Source organism: Thermobia domestica, chromosome 10, assembly GCF_964235325.1.
Source record: "Thermobia domestica chromosome 10, izTheDome1.hap1.1, whole genome shotgun sequence".
Lineage (NCBI taxonomy): Eukaryota > Metazoa > Arthropoda > Insecta > Zygentoma > Lepismatidae > Thermobia > Thermobia domestica.
Window position 1 is genome coordinate 218,167,945 of NC_137463.1, and position 20,354 is coordinate 218,188,298.

General features: G+C 36.0%; 1 protein-coding gene across 3 annotated transcripts in view; it reads right to left on the reverse strand.

Annotated features, from left to right (window-relative positions):
- Positions 1-20,354, reverse strand: part of LOC145662991 (cytochrome b5 reductase 4) — a 388,832-nt gene that overhangs the window by 105,596 nt on the left and 262,882 nt on the right. For all 3 annotated transcript variants that reach the window (XM_081729095.1, XM_081729097.1, XM_081729098.1), the window contains 2 exons: positions 11,699-11,855; positions 1,207-1,713 (listed from right to left, as the gene is read on the reverse strand). In XM_081729095.1, the coding sequence (XP_081585221.1) occupies positions 1,207-1,713; positions 11,699-11,855 (664 nt within the window). The remainder of the gene's footprint in view (positions 1-1,206; positions 1,714-11,698; positions 11,856-20,354) is intronic.

Below are 20,354 nucleotides of genomic sequence, written 5' to 3' on the forward strand. Positions count from 1 at the left end.
CCAGAGCTTGCTTCAAACGCATTAATTGTCGTCGATAACGTTCTCCATTCATAGTTTCACCCGGTTGCAGCAGCTCATAGTACACCACACCTTTCATATCCCACCATATGCACAGCATAACTTTTGCACAGTGAATATCTCGTTTTGGTTGTGATGGACCTGGTTCACCTGGTTTCACCCAGGCCTTTTTTCGTTTAGGGTTCTCGTAATGGATCCACTTCTCATCACCCGTAATAATTCGATGCAGAAACCCCTTTCTGCTCTGTCGTTGAAGCAGCAATTCGCAAATGGTTTTTCGTCTTTCAACGTCTCTGTCTTTCAATTCATGTGGAACCCAATGTGACATCTTTTGAATCATTCCCATGGCTTTCAAGCGTTTGGAGACTGTTTGATCAACGCCTAATGCTGCTGCAAGTTGTTCCTGCGTTTGCCACGAATCCTGCTCGAGCAATGCTGTCAATTCTTCGTCTTGAAATTTTTTTGGCTGTCCAGCTCGCTCTTGGTCTGCCAAGCCGAAATCACCACTTCTAAACCGTGCAAACCACTTCTGACACGTTCGCTCAGCTAGAGCATGGTCACCATACACTTCCACCAAAATACGATGACTTTCAGTCGCACTTTTCTGCATGTTAAAGTAATGCAGCAGGACACCCCGCAAAAACACTTTATCAGGCACAAATTGCGCCATGTTCACTTAACTACAAACTGGTGTTGTTGACGCTTTAATCCACTGCCCTATACTACGAACGATACGAGATGACAGGGGTTTGCAACACATGTGTGGATACACGGAACTGTGGGACGCTCCGTTCGTTGCGCCATCTCTTGTCCACCCGCACGAATTAATTCCTAGACCAAATACACTGTTTACGTGTAAATTATATAACACAATGTTTTTCTCTGAGTCCATTCTTAAAATGTAGTAAATTCTTCTCACCCATGCCACTTACTCAACTACTTTCTTCCCCTTACCAAAATCAAAGACTCTACTTCCCCTTACCGAAACCTACGAATTTTGTTAGCTACAATCGCTCTCTTACTTCTATCGTGATTCGAATTCCCTGGTTTTATGGAAACTATGGATTTGTTTTTGAAAAAATGTTATGATCCACAAAACAAAGGCAAATCATTACATTTTTGTCAATACACATTTTGTATTATTTAGCAGCTCATCATATTTCAACAATCAAAGACAGCATATCTTACCTTCTAAATTAGATTTTACACGAACATGATATCCTACAGGGATGGAATTCAGAATGTTGTCCTTGCACTGAAAGAGGAAAAGTTTGGTATCGTGCGTCACTTCCAAAATCTTGAACACTGTAAACGTCCAGTATGATGGCTTATACTCAGACGAACTTTTAAATTTTCCATGATCATCTTGAGGTTTTCCAAATTGCTTCCATAGTTTCTCTTCTTTCTTAAATAATATCACTTCCACATTGTTGGTCTCACTATTCACTTTAATATTACACGGCCAAACAATTTCATGCTCTAATAACAAGTGTGCTGTGTATATGTGCTCACCAAAATTTATATGGACGGAAATATCTTTATCACCACTCATATGCACTCGAACTTGAATTACTATCCTTTCGCGAGATTTTGCATAGAATATAAGGCTTACACTACGAAGTTTTTGAAACCAGTCTAACCGAGGAGGAACAGGACCATTGTTGACACTGGATAAGGAATCGTTATCTCTTGTGGCTGAAAGAAAGCAATAATAATATTAGTAAGTGCAAAAGCACACATATAAGAGATAATTTCACATCAGAGAGAGAGAGAGAATAAATGAAAACAAAAGTAAAATTTACAGAACAAATTACTGAATTTTGCAAACAGAAAATGAAAAGTCTTCCCTAGAAACAGTTGCGTAGCAGTCCAGTAGTAAAGTTTTACCGCAGGAACAAGGAAAATTACACCGAGTACTTCCAAATGTACCCCGTGTTAATGTAGGTAATGTTTCGTGTTCTCCCTTCACGAAACTCAAACGCCTCACATGCACATCTTAATAAATAACCCTATCACTTTTCGTTCCATTCTAGGTCAAACAAAAAAGCGCTCAAACACATATTTTTAATTATCTTAAATAAGATGTCCAAATATCAAATTTCACATATTTAACCTTAAAAGATTCCGACATGCGGATGTCTTACTATAATAATTGCAACCCTTATCCATTTTTCTTTCCCACCTCTTTTCTTCCCTTCTAGGTCAAATATCAAAAAAACTCTAAAGTATGTGCTTAATTATTTTAAATGCAAAGTCCAAATATCAAATGTTATATGTCTGACAGTAAAGGGTTCCGAGATATGGACATATTGTATATAATAATTGCAATCCCGTTGTTCCCTCCCTTTTTCCGGCGAATTTCCAAAAATTCTTCTTTAGTCATACCTTACATCACAAATCATAGGTAGAGTCCGAACTTCAAGTATCTAGTTTAAGCAGTTTGGCCTAGGCATTAATCACTTGGTCAGAACATATACAACGAGATTACAGATATTAGTATAACCGGAGTCAAGTTTTTTTTGTGAGTGACAGCTGGATATTAGTAAAACTCCATTCATAATGGCTGTCCTGAAAAAACTTCTACACTTTTTCGATCGAGTGACCCTCATAGAAAACCGGGATTGCTTTAACGAAAGGTAAGAGTGTTAGCGACTGCGCTACGCGGGATCACATAACTGTTGGTAGCAAATTATATATTAGAGGATATATGGTTGGGCACAAAATTTAGGAATGTTGATACGTTATTTCAAGCTGGTCCAACTAATAAATAGACTGGCGGTTGTTTTGAACAAAGCGAATTATAGAAACCTGAATCGTGAGGTAAAAAATATTAAAATTGAAGACTGCATGTGTTTCTGCGGCAGAGAGCTCGAATTATTTATAATAATACCTATGGATGTGAGGTATTTGTGGGTCAAATAAAGCTATTATTAAATGGAGAATTAATATTAAGACTTATTATTTACTTACAAGAAGTGTTAAGCTTAAGCAGCAATTTCTAAGTATCCGACATATAGTACGTATTTATATTTGGTGAATGTTATGTAGACTTTGGTATCCTAAATTACATAAAACTAATTTGGATATTTTATATTAATACCTACACAGTAAACCCTTCTATATACTAAAATATTCTACAAGAACACTTCCTGATTATAACAGGCAGAAAGCCTGGAAATTGTTTGGCAGCACAGTATGTGCTTACCAAGTAAATCGTTGAATTTGCACACTCCTTTTATTCGAAGAGAATCTGATACATATTACTTGTCGAAAATACTGGTAGACACTTGTAGATATCGACAACAGATTTAAGATCAGAGTAGAATATTTATTAATAACTACCCAACTTAACAAAGCTAATTTAATCTGATCTAGCATAACGTAATACAACTTAACAAACTAAATATAACTACTTAACTTCCATGCTACTGTGTTAGTTATAACCAAAAAAAATCCACTATACTTTCTTCTTACTAGTAAGAAATTTGCTCTCTTTTTTAAAAAAAATAAATTCCTCTCCTCGTCCTTTCAGGTTTAAACAAACAAACGCTCACAATATATAAAAGCAAAAAAATAATCTCCTATCATCGTCAAAACGAAAAATTAAAGAAAAGTAAAGAATTGCTTGGAGCCCTCATAACTATTACACACTAATTAATAAAGTAAAAACAACATACTTTTACTAGGAAAATACAAAATCTGTATGGACTTCAAAGCTTCATTGTTTCCATTCAACATATGACAAAATATATTTCAAGAAATAATAAACACCACTACATCAAAATAAATATATGGTTGAAAAGAAACTTCTGATTTTCACCAATATGTATTTCTTGAATATTTTTTGTCATTATCTGAAAGTTATATCTTTAGTTTAACATTATCTCAAACAAACATAAACTGATTATTACAATGTAATACGGAGTGCGTCTGGAAAACACCTTTTAAACAAAGAACATATCCACTTCAGTAACGCCCTCAATATTCATTTCTTGATATATCTCGGGAAACAGTGGACCTTTTCATTGGTCAAATGTCGTAAAAATAGAAGTATCAACAAATTCACGTAAGGATCACAAAACACGACCTTATTTTTCCGAAAAGTTCTGAGTTTAAGAGCAGTTCATAACAAGCTGGCCTGCAATTATTCTCGTAAAGAGTACTTCAGAAGTGACTCTATAAAAAAGAATTCGAGGCACAACAAATGAGGGCAATCTACCAGTAATAATGGATTTACGATCTGCAAAACCATCGACTACGTCATCTATGTTCATGTTTGAGGAAATAAAAAGAAAGAGGAAGAAAGAAAGAAAGAAAAAAGAAAAGAAACTTGTCACCACTGCAGTTTTTTAAGCCAGCTTTGATGTCTGCTTTTTGATCTTTCTGTACAGTTTACTAAAAATGAGAGCAGAGTCAACGTCACAGAGCATCCAGTTAAAAATGGCTGCACTAGAGTATAAAATGGGTTTGATGTTACGTTTTCTGCACTTTGCATTTTGACTATTCTCCAGAACACTTAAAAACATTAAGTAGAAAATGCGGAGACAGATTCGATGAGGGCATCAAGAAAAGTGGAAATGGGCTACAGATTGATATGATATCTTCACGATAGCTGTTTTTACATAGTAAGGAAAAATTCGGTTAGTAACCAAGTCAAGTTAGTCATATACCATGTACAGGCCCTATATCCAATCACTAACATACACAGATACCCCTTCTTACGCAAGTCATTCTTAGAGACACTTTGAGTATGTGTTGTTCAAACCAGATATTTTAAAATCATGGATGAAAATCACTTACAAGGCAGGGAATCACAAGCTTTTACGCCCTGATAGGCCTACGTTTAGATTAATTCGATGCGACAAACAACTCCATTGTTGCAATTTTAACCTAAAATCCAACTTCCGTTCCGTTCGCATATTCTACTCGTTTTACTTGTTTTCCAGTCTAAGTAATACTGAATGTTTCTTGATGTCAATAAATCATTACTAGACTCTTATTCTATATAGGTCATTCGATATTACAGAATAATTCGTGTTACAGAATAATCTAATTTACCAGTGGATATATATGAGAGTGAGGGTAAACGGAAGGAACAGAATCACAAAGAAATCGGGTAAGCCGGATAAGGCCAAAGTAGTGGCAGTCCTATAATTTACAATAATTTGACCCATTCTGCTTAATTCACAGTCTACACTGGCTTATTAGTCATATATATATATATATATATATATATATATATATATATATATATATATATATATATATATATATATATATATACGAGGGCTATCCAGAAAGTAGATTACGTTTTGGAATAAAAAATCAACAAAGTATAGGAAACAAATTTTATTATATACAGATGAAAGCCACACACAAATACTACTTTTCGACATAGTCACCATTCAAATTAAGGCATTTATCGTAGCGATGTACGAGCTTGGAAATTCCTTCGTCGAAAAATTCGGCCGCCTGCGACTTCAACCACTTCGTTACCTCTTCTTGCAGCTGTTCGTCGTCATCAAAACGCTGCATAGCCAGCCACTTCTTCATTGCTGGGAATAGGTGGAAGTCGCTCGGTGCCAGGTCGGGACTGTACGGCGGATGAGGAAACAACTCCCACTGAAAAGATTCAAGAACTTCACGCGTGACATTTGCCGTGTGGGGCCGGGCGTTGTCGTGAATCAACAAGATCTTAGAGCTCAACATTCCTCTGCGCTTGTTTTGAATTGCTCTTCTGAGGTTTTGCAGAGTTTGGCAATACCTTTGAGCGTTTATTGTAGTGCCTCTTTCCAGGAAGTCCACCAAAATCACACCTTTTCTGTCCCAAAAAACAGTCGCCATCATCTTCCTTGCCGACATTGTTTGCATGCATTTCTTGGGTTTTTGGGGAGAACCTGTGTGCCCCCACTGCATTGATTGCAATTTCGTTTCACAGTTCACGTGTTTCACCCATGTTTCGTCACCAGTAACGATGCGATCGAGTAAAGAGTCACCATCCTTATTGTAGGCGTCCAAAAAGTGCAACGCTGCAGCCATTCGCTGATTTTTGTGGTCCTCTGTCAAGATTTTTGGAATCCATCTTGCACAAAACTTGTGGTAACCAAGCTTTTCGCTGATGATTTCGTGCAACAAACTTCGCGAAATTTGTGGAAAACTCAAAGAAAGTTCCGTTATTGTGAACTTTCGATTTTCACGGACTTTAACATCGACTTTTTCGACAAGTTCAGCAGTCACTTTGCTGGGTCTCCCACTTCGATCTTCGTCGTGAACATTGGTTCGGCCATTTTTAAATCTTATGACCCACTGTCGCACTCCACCTTCAGTGATAATGTTGTCCCCATACACTTCACACAGCTGCCGATAGATTTCTATCGGTTTACAGTTTTTTGCTGTCAGAAACCTTATTACTGCACGCACCTCGCAGCTCGCGGGATTTTCAATTAACGCAGACATTTCAAACTGTCACAGTATCTTAACGGAGCACAGCACGAACCTCTCACTAGCACGGCTAGATGCCGACTGAGCTGCGCAACGCTCTGACCCCAAGATGGCCGCGCTAGCCCCGCCCCTAGCGGACACAGACGAAAACGTAATCTACTTTCTGGATAGCCCTCGGGTATATATATAATTGACTATTTAAGAAAAAGTACAAATGTCTCGTATTATTTATTTTTCTTCTCACCGGATAGGTTCCTAACGTTGCAAACATGGAGATCTTCATTGGATTGATGGATTTGAATAATGCATAATGGAGTGTATTAGACTTGTAATTAGGAAAATGGAACGAAATCTTTCCGAGTGTCTGTTTCTATAGTTGCGTATAAAATATAGCGGTATGTCGAAAGACTGTATTGCTTAAATAACGAACATCAGATCAGCAATAATATATTAAGAAAGTCGCGTATAATAATTTCCTGGAAAGTTCCATTTCCCGTATTGACGGTTGAGAAACTTGACAGACACAAATCAAGTGTCCGTACTTAGTAAAACGGGTGTTCAATAACTTTTGCACAAATGGGTATAATATCTTTATTAGATGCAATATGATGATGAAATTTTAGGTTAACACATTTTGATCCTTTGGATTCAAAATGGTAATAATTGTTGTTTCCTATTGTTCACACATATACCACAATGGACACTGAAGTAGACATCAAGGCCCGAACACGGTCGGTAATGGAATTCCTGTTCAAAACTGGTGGTAAATCAGCCACATCAATTCATATGTTGACTGCAGCTGTTTAAAAAACCTAGACTTTCCGGATCAGGCCAGAAAATTATGGCCATCTTCTCGGCATCAGTACTGTGTCATTTTCATGAACTTCTTGGAACATGGCTCCACAGTTAATAAGGAGCGTTATTGTTTGCCACTGGATAAGATACGACGTGCTCTCCAGACCAAGACACTGGAGCTACAAGGTAAGTCATCAAACTCCATCACGATAATGCCAAGCCTCATACAGCCATGATGACACAGAAGAAAATTATGAAAATGGGATACGAAGTAAGCCCTCAGCCTCCCTATAGTTTGGACTCGGTTTTTTCGACAAGGCATTCTACAGTGACAAGGTCCTCATTTCTTGAGTGTAACAATGGTGCAAACGTCAGCCATGTGAATTTTACCAAAGTGGATTCAATCCATGGAAAGAACATTGGAAGAAATGCATCACAGCAGATGGAGGCTACAGAGAATGACATGGTCTTGTAGTTAAAGGATCAAAGTATGTTTATCTAAAATTTCATCGTCATATTGCAACTAATAATGATAATATAACCATCTATGCAAAACTTATTGAACGTCCCTTGTATGCTGGTGTGATTGGAAAGTTTTCCGACAAGAGTTGCCACTACTCAATAGGAGAAGCTAGGTTTGCCCGTGGGTATGGAAGGGGAAGCTTGTTATGTTCTTGAAAGGATCTGCAAAGATCATCGCGATACATTTTTTTCAGTAGAGAATGGCAGCCTGGTGAGTGAAGATTAATGTTCAGTGCTCGTCGGATTTGTGATTTCGTAAAATGGATGAAAAAACGGAACGATTGTGTGTGAAATTTTGTGTTAAAACTGGGGAATCAGCTTAAAAACAGCTATCGAGGATAAATGTCTGAGCAGTCAAATGTTTTTATCTAGCACAACAGATTCAAAGGTAGTTGAAGATGATCCCCAGTCTGACTGGCCTTCCACTTCAAAACCACAGGAAGATTATGGAAGTTCGTTATTTAGTAAGCTCTGACCTAAGACTTACAATTAGGATTAGATGGCTGATAATCTGAATTTAGTTTGTATGTGCTTCAGTTAATTTTAATTGAAGATTTGACCATACCTCAAGGTAAGTCCGTGAAATTCATTTTCAAATTACCTCTTAATCGGGTCGAAAGTGACCAAGAATTGTTAGATAGGGTAAGTACAGGAGACGAATCATGGGTTTATGATCATGACCCAGAAACAAAGGTACAATAATTTTAGTGGAAGGGCCCAAGTTTGCCAGGACCAAAAAGGAGCAACAAAGTTGTGAAATGTGAAGACAATGTTGAGTTTTTTTTTTTTTTTTTTCGATTCTACAGGTATCATGCATAACGAATTTGTTCCTAGGGCCAGACAGTCACCCATGAAGCATTTCTTGCGCGAAAATGTGCGGAAGAAAAGGCCTGTACTCTGGCGACAGAAAAACTGGGTCCCCCCACCAAGTGAACGCACTGGCTCATCATGCGATGTCTGTCACAGAATTCTTGGCCAAATTCCAAGTTTCTGTGCTACCCAACTTCCCTATTCCCCTGATATAAGGGATTTCGATGCCGACTTCTATCTTTTTCCTAAATTGAAATATTCTCTGAAAGGAAAATAATTTGTCTCCATTGAAGATGTATCTAGACAAATACGGAGAAGTTCTTCAGACCCTTAAGGGAAAAATACTTCTGGACATGTTTCTAAAAGTTGAAACACCGTTGGAATCATCATGTTCAGTCAGGGAGCGGGGGACCGCTTTGAAGGAGATTTATCACAATAGCCATTTTAAATTTACAAGCCGAGTTCTAAAACTTTCCAATCACACCACATGATTTTTCTTAAATTAAAAATATTACGTCCTGTTTCCATAACGTCATTACAGAGATCACAATCTTTAAGGAGGGCTATCAGAGTACTATTCACAAGAAAGGATGGTTCTCTAACGGGTTGACTGAGAGAAGAAACAAAGAAATGCTAAACTGAACTATGACCGCGAAACTCAAGCAAATTCAGTTTCCAATTGGTCAACATCAACAGACAGAATTCTGAACAATGAAACTTTCCTGTTTTCTACAACGATTTCATTCGTTTTATGCAACTTACACCTAGTTTGTTATTAGTAGATAATAATAATAATAATAATAATAATAATAATAATAATAATAATAATAATAATAATAATAATAATAATAATAATAATAAATCATAGCAGAAAGCAGAAGAAAGATATTAGCCCTAAAACTGCATTTTGTGCCTGTATTTAGCAGAGTTTTGTTTCCTGTAAATTAATCCACGATGCTAATTAATTAATTAACTAATTAATGAGTTCAACGTATTTCGACTTTCCAAAAGCCTTTTGTTCAAAAACAAAAGTCCTGTAGGTTTTTAGCAAATAAAATTCAGATTTTAAATTTCACATAACAACAAAATAAAAGTTCTTTGAAAACTGTCTTTGATATTAGATACACTAACAGTTGGAGTACATAGCACACGAAGGAATTATATATATTACACATACAAACACACACGCGCACAAAATAAATATCTAAGCGTTTCACATACTCGCAGGTCGTCCTCGAAACAAAGTAACGAAAGAAGCAAGAATAAAGTAAATAAATGATAATAAAACAAAAAGAAATAAGAGCTTGGTGTTCTTTATCTTTTTCGTCCCTCCATTTATACTGTTGTGTATTCCAAAATATCGAGTGTTTCAGGAAAGTACTTTGCTATAATTTAATAATCATGCCTCAAATAACTCCCTGATACAACCCACACGCCGTGTTTAACAAGTTGTTTACTACAAGCCTATAGTTTTTCCTTGTTGTCAACACTTCTGGTTGAGTAAAAAGATTTTCCTTGTTCCTTACACGAGGAAAGTCATCCTTCCTCAAGCTGAAGCAATTTCTCTTCCATATCTTCTTTTGAAAGAGGGAAAAAGTACGGATATTTGGGGACAATCATTCAAAGGGCACTAGGTCATTCTTAGAGAGAATTCATTCTTGTGAGCCTGGGAGAAAAAAGCATTTAATAGATACTTGAAGTCAGTTACGAAAGTTGACGACGATTTTCAAAGACCAAGTTCTCGTCTAGGTCGTTATAAGTTCTCAAAGTCAGTTTCCTTTCAATCCTTAAAAATACTGGCAAATAAATTCAAGAAATCAAATAAGATGAATAAGTCGCTGTTTAGTTTCTAAGTATTTCTTTTCTAATTTACTATATTCAAATTAACTATGTCAGTCCAGAAATTAGCAAATTACTGCTATTAACCATGAGCTATGCACTCTTTTTTTACAACGAGGGTCATTTCAAAAGTCTTGCACACAGCACATGCACGACCGTTTGAGTAGTGTGATCAATTTTAGGTCAGTTGTGAGTCAGAGTTTGGGCTTGACGGTTGTTTCTGTGTTTGCTGGTTCGCATGGATGTGTTGTGAGAAATTCAGTGTTAAAATGGAAGACGAACCCGACTCAGATGAGATTACACATAGTGACCAGCATTCCTATATTAAAATCGAAACCCTACGTGGCAAGAATCTAACTGAAATTTACAATCCCTTAGGAAAGGTTTGTGAAAATATTGTAGTGTATACTAGCACTGTATCACGCTCGTCAGCTCGTTTCCGTGAAGGTCGTGTAAGCACTACGGACAACCCAAAAAGTGGAAGATCATCAACTGCAACAGACTACACTTCTGAGATTATTGTGAATTACATTTTGAGAGAAGATCGGCGAAAAACATGTGAGGAAATTGCATATGAAGCCAGAATGTCTGTCACTTCAGTTTACAGAAAGATTACTGAGAAGTTGAAGATTACAAAAAATCGCTGCCAGATGCGTTCCGCATGATCTGAGTGAAACCTGGATACGAAATTTTGAACTCAAATTGAAGGAATCACTCCGTGGAAAACGTTTCGATACAATTGACGAAGTTTCCAGTGAGGTGATCTTATGAAGGTGGCCTAACCGGGATACAGAATTTACCAAAACGTTGGGAAGCAGTCATAAGCAAGAATGGAGATTATATTAAATGCCTATAAAAGTATTTTGTACAATAAATTATTTACTTCCATATCTTTCAGTGTGCAGAACTTTTGAAACGACCCTCGTATAAAGTCACACTTTCTAACAATATACATTTTCTTTTATAACTTGAGGACAATCTACAAATAATCGCCAAGTTTAACAATTTATCACTCAGCTGTTTCTGTAAATTAAAAAATATAAATTAAAAATGTATTACGTTTTGTTTTAAAACATAATGAAAACAATTGTGTAGATGCATTATAATGACACATTTTGATGCTATTTCCTATAGTAAGATATAATTCTTCTTACTCTTAATTCAATGTATTAATTTTGTGTTAATTTACAAATAAGGAAAACAACCACCACGTTGTAATGTTTATAATTATTATTGTTGTACAATGTATGTAATGAAGTTATAGAAAACTCACCGCTTTCTGAAACAGATGATGCATCTGATTTTTTCTTGTCGCCACCACACAAAAAGAAGCCTAGCCCTTGATAGTAAGAACGACTTGTAATTCCAGGTCTTAGTCGCCCAACGACGCATTTTTGTAAGATAGATTCATAGTTTACCCAAGCATGTACCTGAAGAAATGCATAAAAATATATCTTACATCTTACGTACATGAATGTCTTGTATTACGCATATAAACAAATTCCTCACATCACATAAGCTGTTTGTCTACATCTATAGCATAGTATTATTTGTGCAATTACAAGATAGGGCTAAGCATTTTATATTGTTATTATGTTAACTCGATCATTTTTGTTGTGAAATCTAACTATACAGGATGTTTCAAAACAACAGCGACAAGATTTGAGAGGTGATTTCTGACACCAAGATAAGACCACCAAAAGTACAGACCAACATGGATGCACAAATGCTTCCTTTCGGAGTTATAGGCTGCCGAAAACATGAAAAAAAAAAAAAAAAAAAAAAGGAACTTTGAAGGTCCACAGCTACAAAACTATAGAACCGTACCGTAGTCGGGTTACGACTTCACTTAGGAACTACTATGTGCCCTATCCAAATATCCAAGTTTCACAACCCTGTGATACTTCCTCAACAATTTTTAGAGGTAGTTGGTGAGTACTTCAAATTATATGCCCGTAGCCCAACTACTTCTATAAAAATTGTTGTGTGAGTGCCTTAGGTTTCTGAAACCTGTATTCTTGGATAGCACACATATTAGTTCCTAAGTGGAGTCTTGACCCGACTACGGTAGGTCTCATAGTTGTGGACCTATAGACCTTTAATGTTCATTTTTCATGTTTTTGGCAGCTTATAATTCCGAAAGGAAGCACTTGTATACCCAGATTGGCCCATACTTTCTATCTTACCTTGGTGTCAGGAATCACTTCCCAAACGTTGTCGGTATTGTTTTGAAACAATGTATATTGTTTAGAATCACAAATAAGCATAAATATATTACTATAAAAATCTACACAGCAATATCTGTTTCTCCTTTCAACTGTTACACCAAGTGACAAAAATAAACTAAAACATAAATCATTCAAATAGATCAAAAAAAAAAAAAATCAACTTTACTTTCAGAAATGGTTTCAAGGGATATCCGCCTCTTCCTCAGTACGACTGATCACGTTTCGTTACATGTCCAGTGATGCGTTTTCACACCATTTCCTATCGTTTACAACTTTTGGTAGTTATTTCGATTCTCTTCCCGAAATGGTATATAATGTGTATTTTGGGGCTTGAAAAAAGATCAAATAATAATGTATTTATGTTGGAGTTGGTATCATTGACTCTTGGCAGCTGTGAGAGTTACCTGAAAGTAACTCTCGGAATTATAAGAGGAAATTAGCAGAAATAGCAGCAGATTGGTCGAATATAAATTTAGTTTCATTGATATACTTTGCAATATTAGGTTAATTTTCCTGAAAAAAAGTTAATATTAACTTCACAAAAAATATTGTCTTTTGAGAAATATTTGTTTGGTCGTTCACTTCCGTAATTATGAATGGTGCGTTTTTACACCACCGGGCGCGTACGAAGTCAAATTTGTAGGATAGATGTTATTCTTTCTTTAAGTGTATAATTGGTGTTCTACTTAATTAAATTGTTTCCCAAAATTGATTTGATAGGTTCAGAGTCAACATATCTTAGAGAAGGGGACACATTAATCGGTGTCCCGTGTGCTAGCAATGCCAAGTGCAGATCAATAAATTTCCTATCACAGGATAACAAGACTGAAAAAGATTAAATATTATAATCACACTTTGTGATAAATTATGAAAATTAAATGACAAATTTCTATAATATGAGAGAGTTTAGGAACGAAATTTAATCAATTACACTGACGAGGGAACCTATCCAAGTGTAACTCTGACTTCGAGTCAAGACTGTGGCCGTTGGATATCTTGTCCCAAGAAAACATAACACGAAAAGGGATACATCCTCGATCTCAACCGTTGCGGAGATATAAGCGTGAAAAGTTAGAAATTGAACTCCATACTATACATTACAAAGTCAGATTCTGGGTCAAATTTTTCGGACACGGTCGGGTGAGGAAACTCAGCGAATATATATCAAATTAGTGTTGGGAGCCCAGCACTCTTTGAATGAAAAATTTGTGCTCCGGGGCATTCGCAGGGTCCAACTCAAAATTTGCAAATTGAACCGGGGGTCAAATAGCATATCGTATGAAAGCTATCTATCTATTAAAATGCTAGAATACCAATTAAAAGCGACCGAGCTCTAACTTATAACCTTAGCTTTCAAACCTTTGATATACGGTTATTTGTGATTTCACGTTTATAACAAAGACAAATATTTTTAAAAGAGTGTACTTTAAATAAATTGCTTAAAGAAATATTCTTCACAAAGTTTATCCTTTTAAATTATTGTTCAAAGGCCTTTGCCTTTAATAAGCCTTCTCCGAAATAAATGCAAATGAATTGTGCTGCCATCTTTGGAGCTCATTTAAACTACGTTTATATGTTTCTGGCCAATCCTTTTGACAATGAGATCTCGAAACTACATGCTCTAGAAAGATGACGTTTTCACTAATCGATTGTAAATTTCATGTAGATTGTCCAGTTCTAATTGAATATTTAAAAAACATGGGCACTATTTCTTTATTACATTTTTACGGGTATATTGGAAGTGTTGATTAAAAAAAACTAAAGCATCACATCCTAAGCATTATACATTCCAACACCACACTGTTGTATATAGGGGTTGTATATGTCTCAGGCGATTGTTTCATGGCCAAATAATAATGGAAAAAGAAGGATAACCATTTCTCCAGTCTAAAATGAACCTTTTTTTTTGGGGGGGGTGTTTTGCCAATGAACAACATATATAACTGACATTATAATTAATTGTGTATGTAATGTATTTGCTTATTACATACTGCATGCCAGAAGAAAGAAAACACTGGTCATACATGAATTAGAAACTCCAACCGGAAGCAGGCTCAAATCTTGGAAACGGTGCGAGATATTGAGAAAAAATAATCGAAAAAAGTCTCCCCTTTATGATACCCCTTGGCTTTTTTTAATCAATACATCTTTCACTTGTGTCTGTAAAGGGACATGTACAGATGTTGTAAGGAATGATAAGGAGATTTATGCTCATATGCGAATGATGCGCTGTGTAGAGAGCGCAGGTTCAGCTAGTTGTTAAATAAAAGAAGATAGAACAAATCTTAACTCTCTCCGATAACCCTGTGCAAACGGGCAACTTGTGAAAATGTCAATACAACCTAGATCAGAAAATCTATGGCCACTCTTCTAAATCTGTTAAGTTGCGACAATAACAAAACAGAAAAACATGTTTAAAAGTGCAAGGTATTGAAGTAAAGCAAATTGTTCTTTCACAGAGTCGCACAACAGACCTTATCCAAGTATAAGTGTAACTTCGAATGACCAATGAACCATAGAATGACCATGACCATTGGATTTCGTGTCCTAGAAGAGAAAGGATACATTGTCATTCGCAACCGTCGTGGAGGGTGAGAAGTTCAAAAGGAAACGGGTCTGTTTTCATTGAATTTTACGATATTTGTTTTCATTTTGTCTAGCACAATATATGTTTCCTTTATTGAAGTAACATTCTGTAAATATACCAACACGTATATGCGAAGTTGTATATCTATTTTCTTTGGGCATAGTTTTGTTTACTTCTATTTCATCCACACATTCTTCCAATAAATTGCATATTATTGCAAATCAGTATTGTATCGTCACAGAGTATTTTGTGTGCCAATATTTTATAAAACACTACCTCCTCGTACGTCCACTATGTTTTGGCTCGTCTCCCACCTCGCTTGGTTATCGTTTTCTTTTCCGAGTTTACAATTATCAAACTGATTTCCAAATTTACATTTTAACGAAATATTATCCTTGGCCATTCCCTATAGCCCTAGAAAAGCACCCTCCGATATATTTTATTTCTGCACCATTATTCCAACCCCACTCCTCTCCACGTTGCCTCACAGTTTCAAGGTCACTCATTTTCGTCTTCACCATCATGTTTCTCTTTCAGCTAATCCCCCGATAGAAATTTCATGGTGCGATCTGCGAATTTGGGGTCCCGATTCGCGAAGCATATACCGTTGCCAATTGATCTTCTCACCCTCCACGACGGTTGCGATTGACAATGTATCCTTTCTCTTCTAGGACACGAAATCCAATGGTCATGGTCATTCTATCATTCGTCATTGGTCATTAGAAGTTACACTTATAAGGTCCGTTGTGCGACTCTGTGAATGAGCAATTTGCAATACTTCAATACCGTGCACTTTTACACGTGTTTTTCTGTTTTGTTATTGTCGCAACTTAACGGATTTAGAAGAGTGGCCATAGATTTTCTGATCTAGGTTGTGTTAACATTTTCACCAGTTGCCCGTTTGCACAATTATCGTAGAGAGTTAAGAATTGTTCTATCTTCTTTTATGTAACAATAGCTTTCATACAATATGCTACTTGACCCCCGGTTCAATTTGCAAATTTTGGGTTGGACCCCGCCTACAACCCTGCGAGTGCCCCGGGGACAAATTTTTCATTCAAAAGGTGCTGGGCTCCCCACATTAATTTGATATGTATTCGCTGAGTTTCCTTACCCGACCGTTTCCGAAAAATCTGACCCGGAATCTGACTTTGTAATGTATAATATGGAGCTCAATTTCTAACTTTTCACGCTTATATCTCCGCAACGGTTGAGAGCGAGGATGTATCCCTTTTCGTGTTATGTTCTCTTGGGACAAGGTATCCAACGGCCATAGTCTCGACTCGAAGTCAGAGTTACACTTGGATAGATTCCCTCGTGAGAATGAAGCAAGTATGCTTTGAAACGGTTTATGAAATTAATATTTATGGACATTATATCTACGTGTCTTTTGTCTACTTGAATATTCTAATATGCACCCAAAAATGCCTGCATAACCATTCATTAGCGCATAAGCCACTCCTGTATTATCTATAGGTCATCCTAGAAAATCGGTGAATTAACACCACTTTAAAGTAAGCGGTTCACATTTGTTTTCAGTTGTCAAATAATCCATAAAATAGTTCAGCGTGGTTGAACCACTATTCTTCTTGTTTAGAAATGTTAAATATATTGAAGCGTTCGCATTATTTTCTGTAAATCTGTGTATTTTCTATTCCCTAAACCCCTCTCGCACCAGTAACGTAAGCGCGTACGTAATGATGCTTGCGTCAGTTATTACCAGTGACGTACTTGCGTACGTCACGAGTTTCCTCCAATAAATCATTTTTGTTCTTGCTTGTTATTCTAAGGCGAATGTGTCTCTCAGCACTTGGTATTATTGGGCATCTTAATGTAACAGTTTGTCAAGTAATTGTAGCATTTTACATGCAGCTGACTGCATATGTAACACACCCTAACATGCTGCTTCACTGTTGTGAGAGTCGGAAAGTAGACCAGTGGCGTATCTAGCCTGGGGCCAGGGAAGACTAGGCCTCCCAATTTTTTGACTGGCAAAATTGACTGAAACTATTATTTATATATTTTTTTAAAAGTTTACAATAACCGTTGCTTTTTATTCTTTATTGGACACTTCTAGGATTTCATTAATATCAGTGAGTTGTATATTTATATTCAACATATATTTTTTTTCAAAAATTTCTAATATGAATATTAATTACATTTTTTTGCCATATAGAGCGCAATGTCTTGTAACTAATCTGTTTAGCTACCTTACCTGTAAATGCCTACAATTTATTAATTGCTAATTCGTACTTCATGTCTAACGTAACTGATGAATTTTTTTTTTTTTAATTCCTGTTAGCGAAGTGTGTAAAGGATTTCAAACTCATGATATAGCTATAATAGTCTGGGTTCTGGTTTTCCAGTTTTTACCCTTCCCCCCTCCTGTTTTTACCTTCTAAATCCGCCACTGAAGTAGACGTAACTTGTTTGCACTTTAGGCATAAAAACAACGAATTTGAACTGTGACTACAAACCAAATAGTAATAAGGAAATTAATGGTAGTTATGACAGCTTAGAATGACTTGAAGACGAAGATGACGGAAGAAATGGCCGTGCCTGTTGCTCTGTAGATGCGAACTTTTCTGCAAGGGAGGACTATGTTTCTCATTTCAATCGAAATTACATTGCTTGATAGAATGCCGGATAAACTGTCCCCGGACATATAAATAATTGTATTTATTATACAAACCAGGAGAGGGACATGTTTGTTCTAATGATGTTGAAAATCCGGTATTTGGGGCCAGAGCACTAGAGCCTGGAGCGGAAGAGGTTAATTAGTCTCATTCACTGTTTTAAACTTTTCGACGAAAATTGGATATATTTCGCTGGTTTTGAGAAATTAAATGAAATGAAATCTTTCAATTTTACGTCCCACGGTTATGTCGGCTACGCTAAAGGAGACCGTAAAGATGAGAAATGAATGAAATGATGGAATGAAGAAAGTGGAAGAACGTCGAGAGAACCCACGCACACGGTATTTGTAGACCACAAAGTCCATTTAGCGTGAGCTGGGATCGAACCAGGGACTACATGCTCCAGAGATGAACGCTTTATCACTAAGCCACAACGGCCCCTGCTGGTTTTCGGATATTATGTTATATACGTGTGTAATTGTGAACAGACAATCATTTGAACTTACTACACAACATAATACCCGAAAAATAGCAAGATATAACTTAATTAATCAATTACATCCGAGCTAAGTAAACTGTAGTATGCTGAAACATGATGCATAACTTTTATCGTAATCTGGCTATTATTACCTGTCAGCAAAAAATCTAGTTTTGGATTTAGAAGTTCCCTTGGTAACATTTATAAAAATCATAAAATCTATAATTAAAAATTCAAATAGCTAAGTATGAGCATTATATACGCATTCTTGTCAAATTTGAATTTTAACATTATTAGACACTCGTCATTGTTAATATGTTATTAATAAAATATGAGCTTCTAGATGAACATTATTTTTATACTGGAATTTAGATTTTTGTATGTACGTAGGATTTATTTACATTACTTCTTTTGCCTTGTTTCATTTTTTGTTTTATTGTGCTTTATTTTTTTTACTATGCATGTAATTAATAGTGTGTTATTTAATTGTATTATGTACATTTAATTGTATTATTTAATTTTGTATGTACATTATCTTATTGTATTGCTTATTGATAAAAATAAACACACTGCTGAACAAGACTGCACTTACTTAATATAAAAACACATTTACACGTGACGTTTCGATCTTCTAGCCAAGATCCTCATCAGACGTACACGTCTGATGTAAACGTACAGAGTGTACGTCTGATGAGGATCTTGGCTAGAAGATCGAAACGTCACTTGTAAATGTGTTTTTATATTACATAAGTACAGTCTTGTTCAGCAGCGTGTTTATTTTTCTGATTTCATTCGCAAGACGTTAACTATGATTGTGTGTTATGCTTATTGATATATATCTAATTTGTGTAAGCAGTATTTCTAAGCCTTCTTTAATTGGAGTTATTTACTCTGTTGAAGGCATAAATAAATATAAAAAAAAATCACATTAAAGAAGGGTGTTAGATTTTCATTCAACTTTTCAGGAAAGTTAGAAATATTTATAACTGTTGCTTTCCTTTGCTTCTCCAACATTATAGGAATAAGTTTTAATAGTTATAATTACAAGAAGTTCTCCCAGCTACATATTTTTTAAACAATGTTACAAACTCTACCAATGCTTATCGTATCTTCAAGAACGATTTAAAATATCACATTGCTGCAAACGGCATTATGATCCCTACGTGATGCCTATCTAAGCAGTTTTTCGAAATAAAAATTTTGAAAAAGGTAACTTTGTTTCTATTTATTCAAAATACGCCATATCATGATCACAGTATTCGAAACTTAGGGACTTTGGATACACACTGTCACGTCAATCTAACTTGTGTTGAGGTCTCCAAGCTCTGGATGATTGTGACACTATACTATTGAATAATAAATATGGTATTGCAAGTTTTCGTTTAATATACAAGGTGTTACAAAAATGTGCCACGATATTTTGGGAACGGATTCCTCAAAATAATAATAATAATAATAAAAAGCTCATATGGACCTGTGCTCAAAATTGGATAGTTTCGGAGGTATACAGAGTGTGGCCGAAAGTCTGGACCGGGCTAAATATTTAAATGCAGTCGATCCGAAGACAATTGGGATGAATGTTGGTAGGAGGAGGAAACATTATGATGCGGTTAAGGTTGTCGTCCGCTATCTTGGTGGCTGCCATATTGGAATCAACTTGTTTATTTTAAATGGCAACATAATCGTGTGACATATTTAACAGCACCCTTGTTCGAAGAGAAATTCAATGGTAAACTTATTTTTTTCAAAATCTGCGTATTGTAATTAACTTATTATTATTAATTTATGAAGAATAGTTAAAATTTATTGTGGTATGATCTGTCAGGAAAGTAAATGTACACCTATTTTTCGAGTCTGGCATTCCTGCGCTCCATCCGTGGAGAGTATGAGAATTAAATCAATCAAATGTTTACTGAGGGGCAAAAAGAAAAGCTTAATCTGAATAAGACATTGCAGAGGGGCACAAGCTGTGAATACGAATAGTGCATTGTGTAAATAAA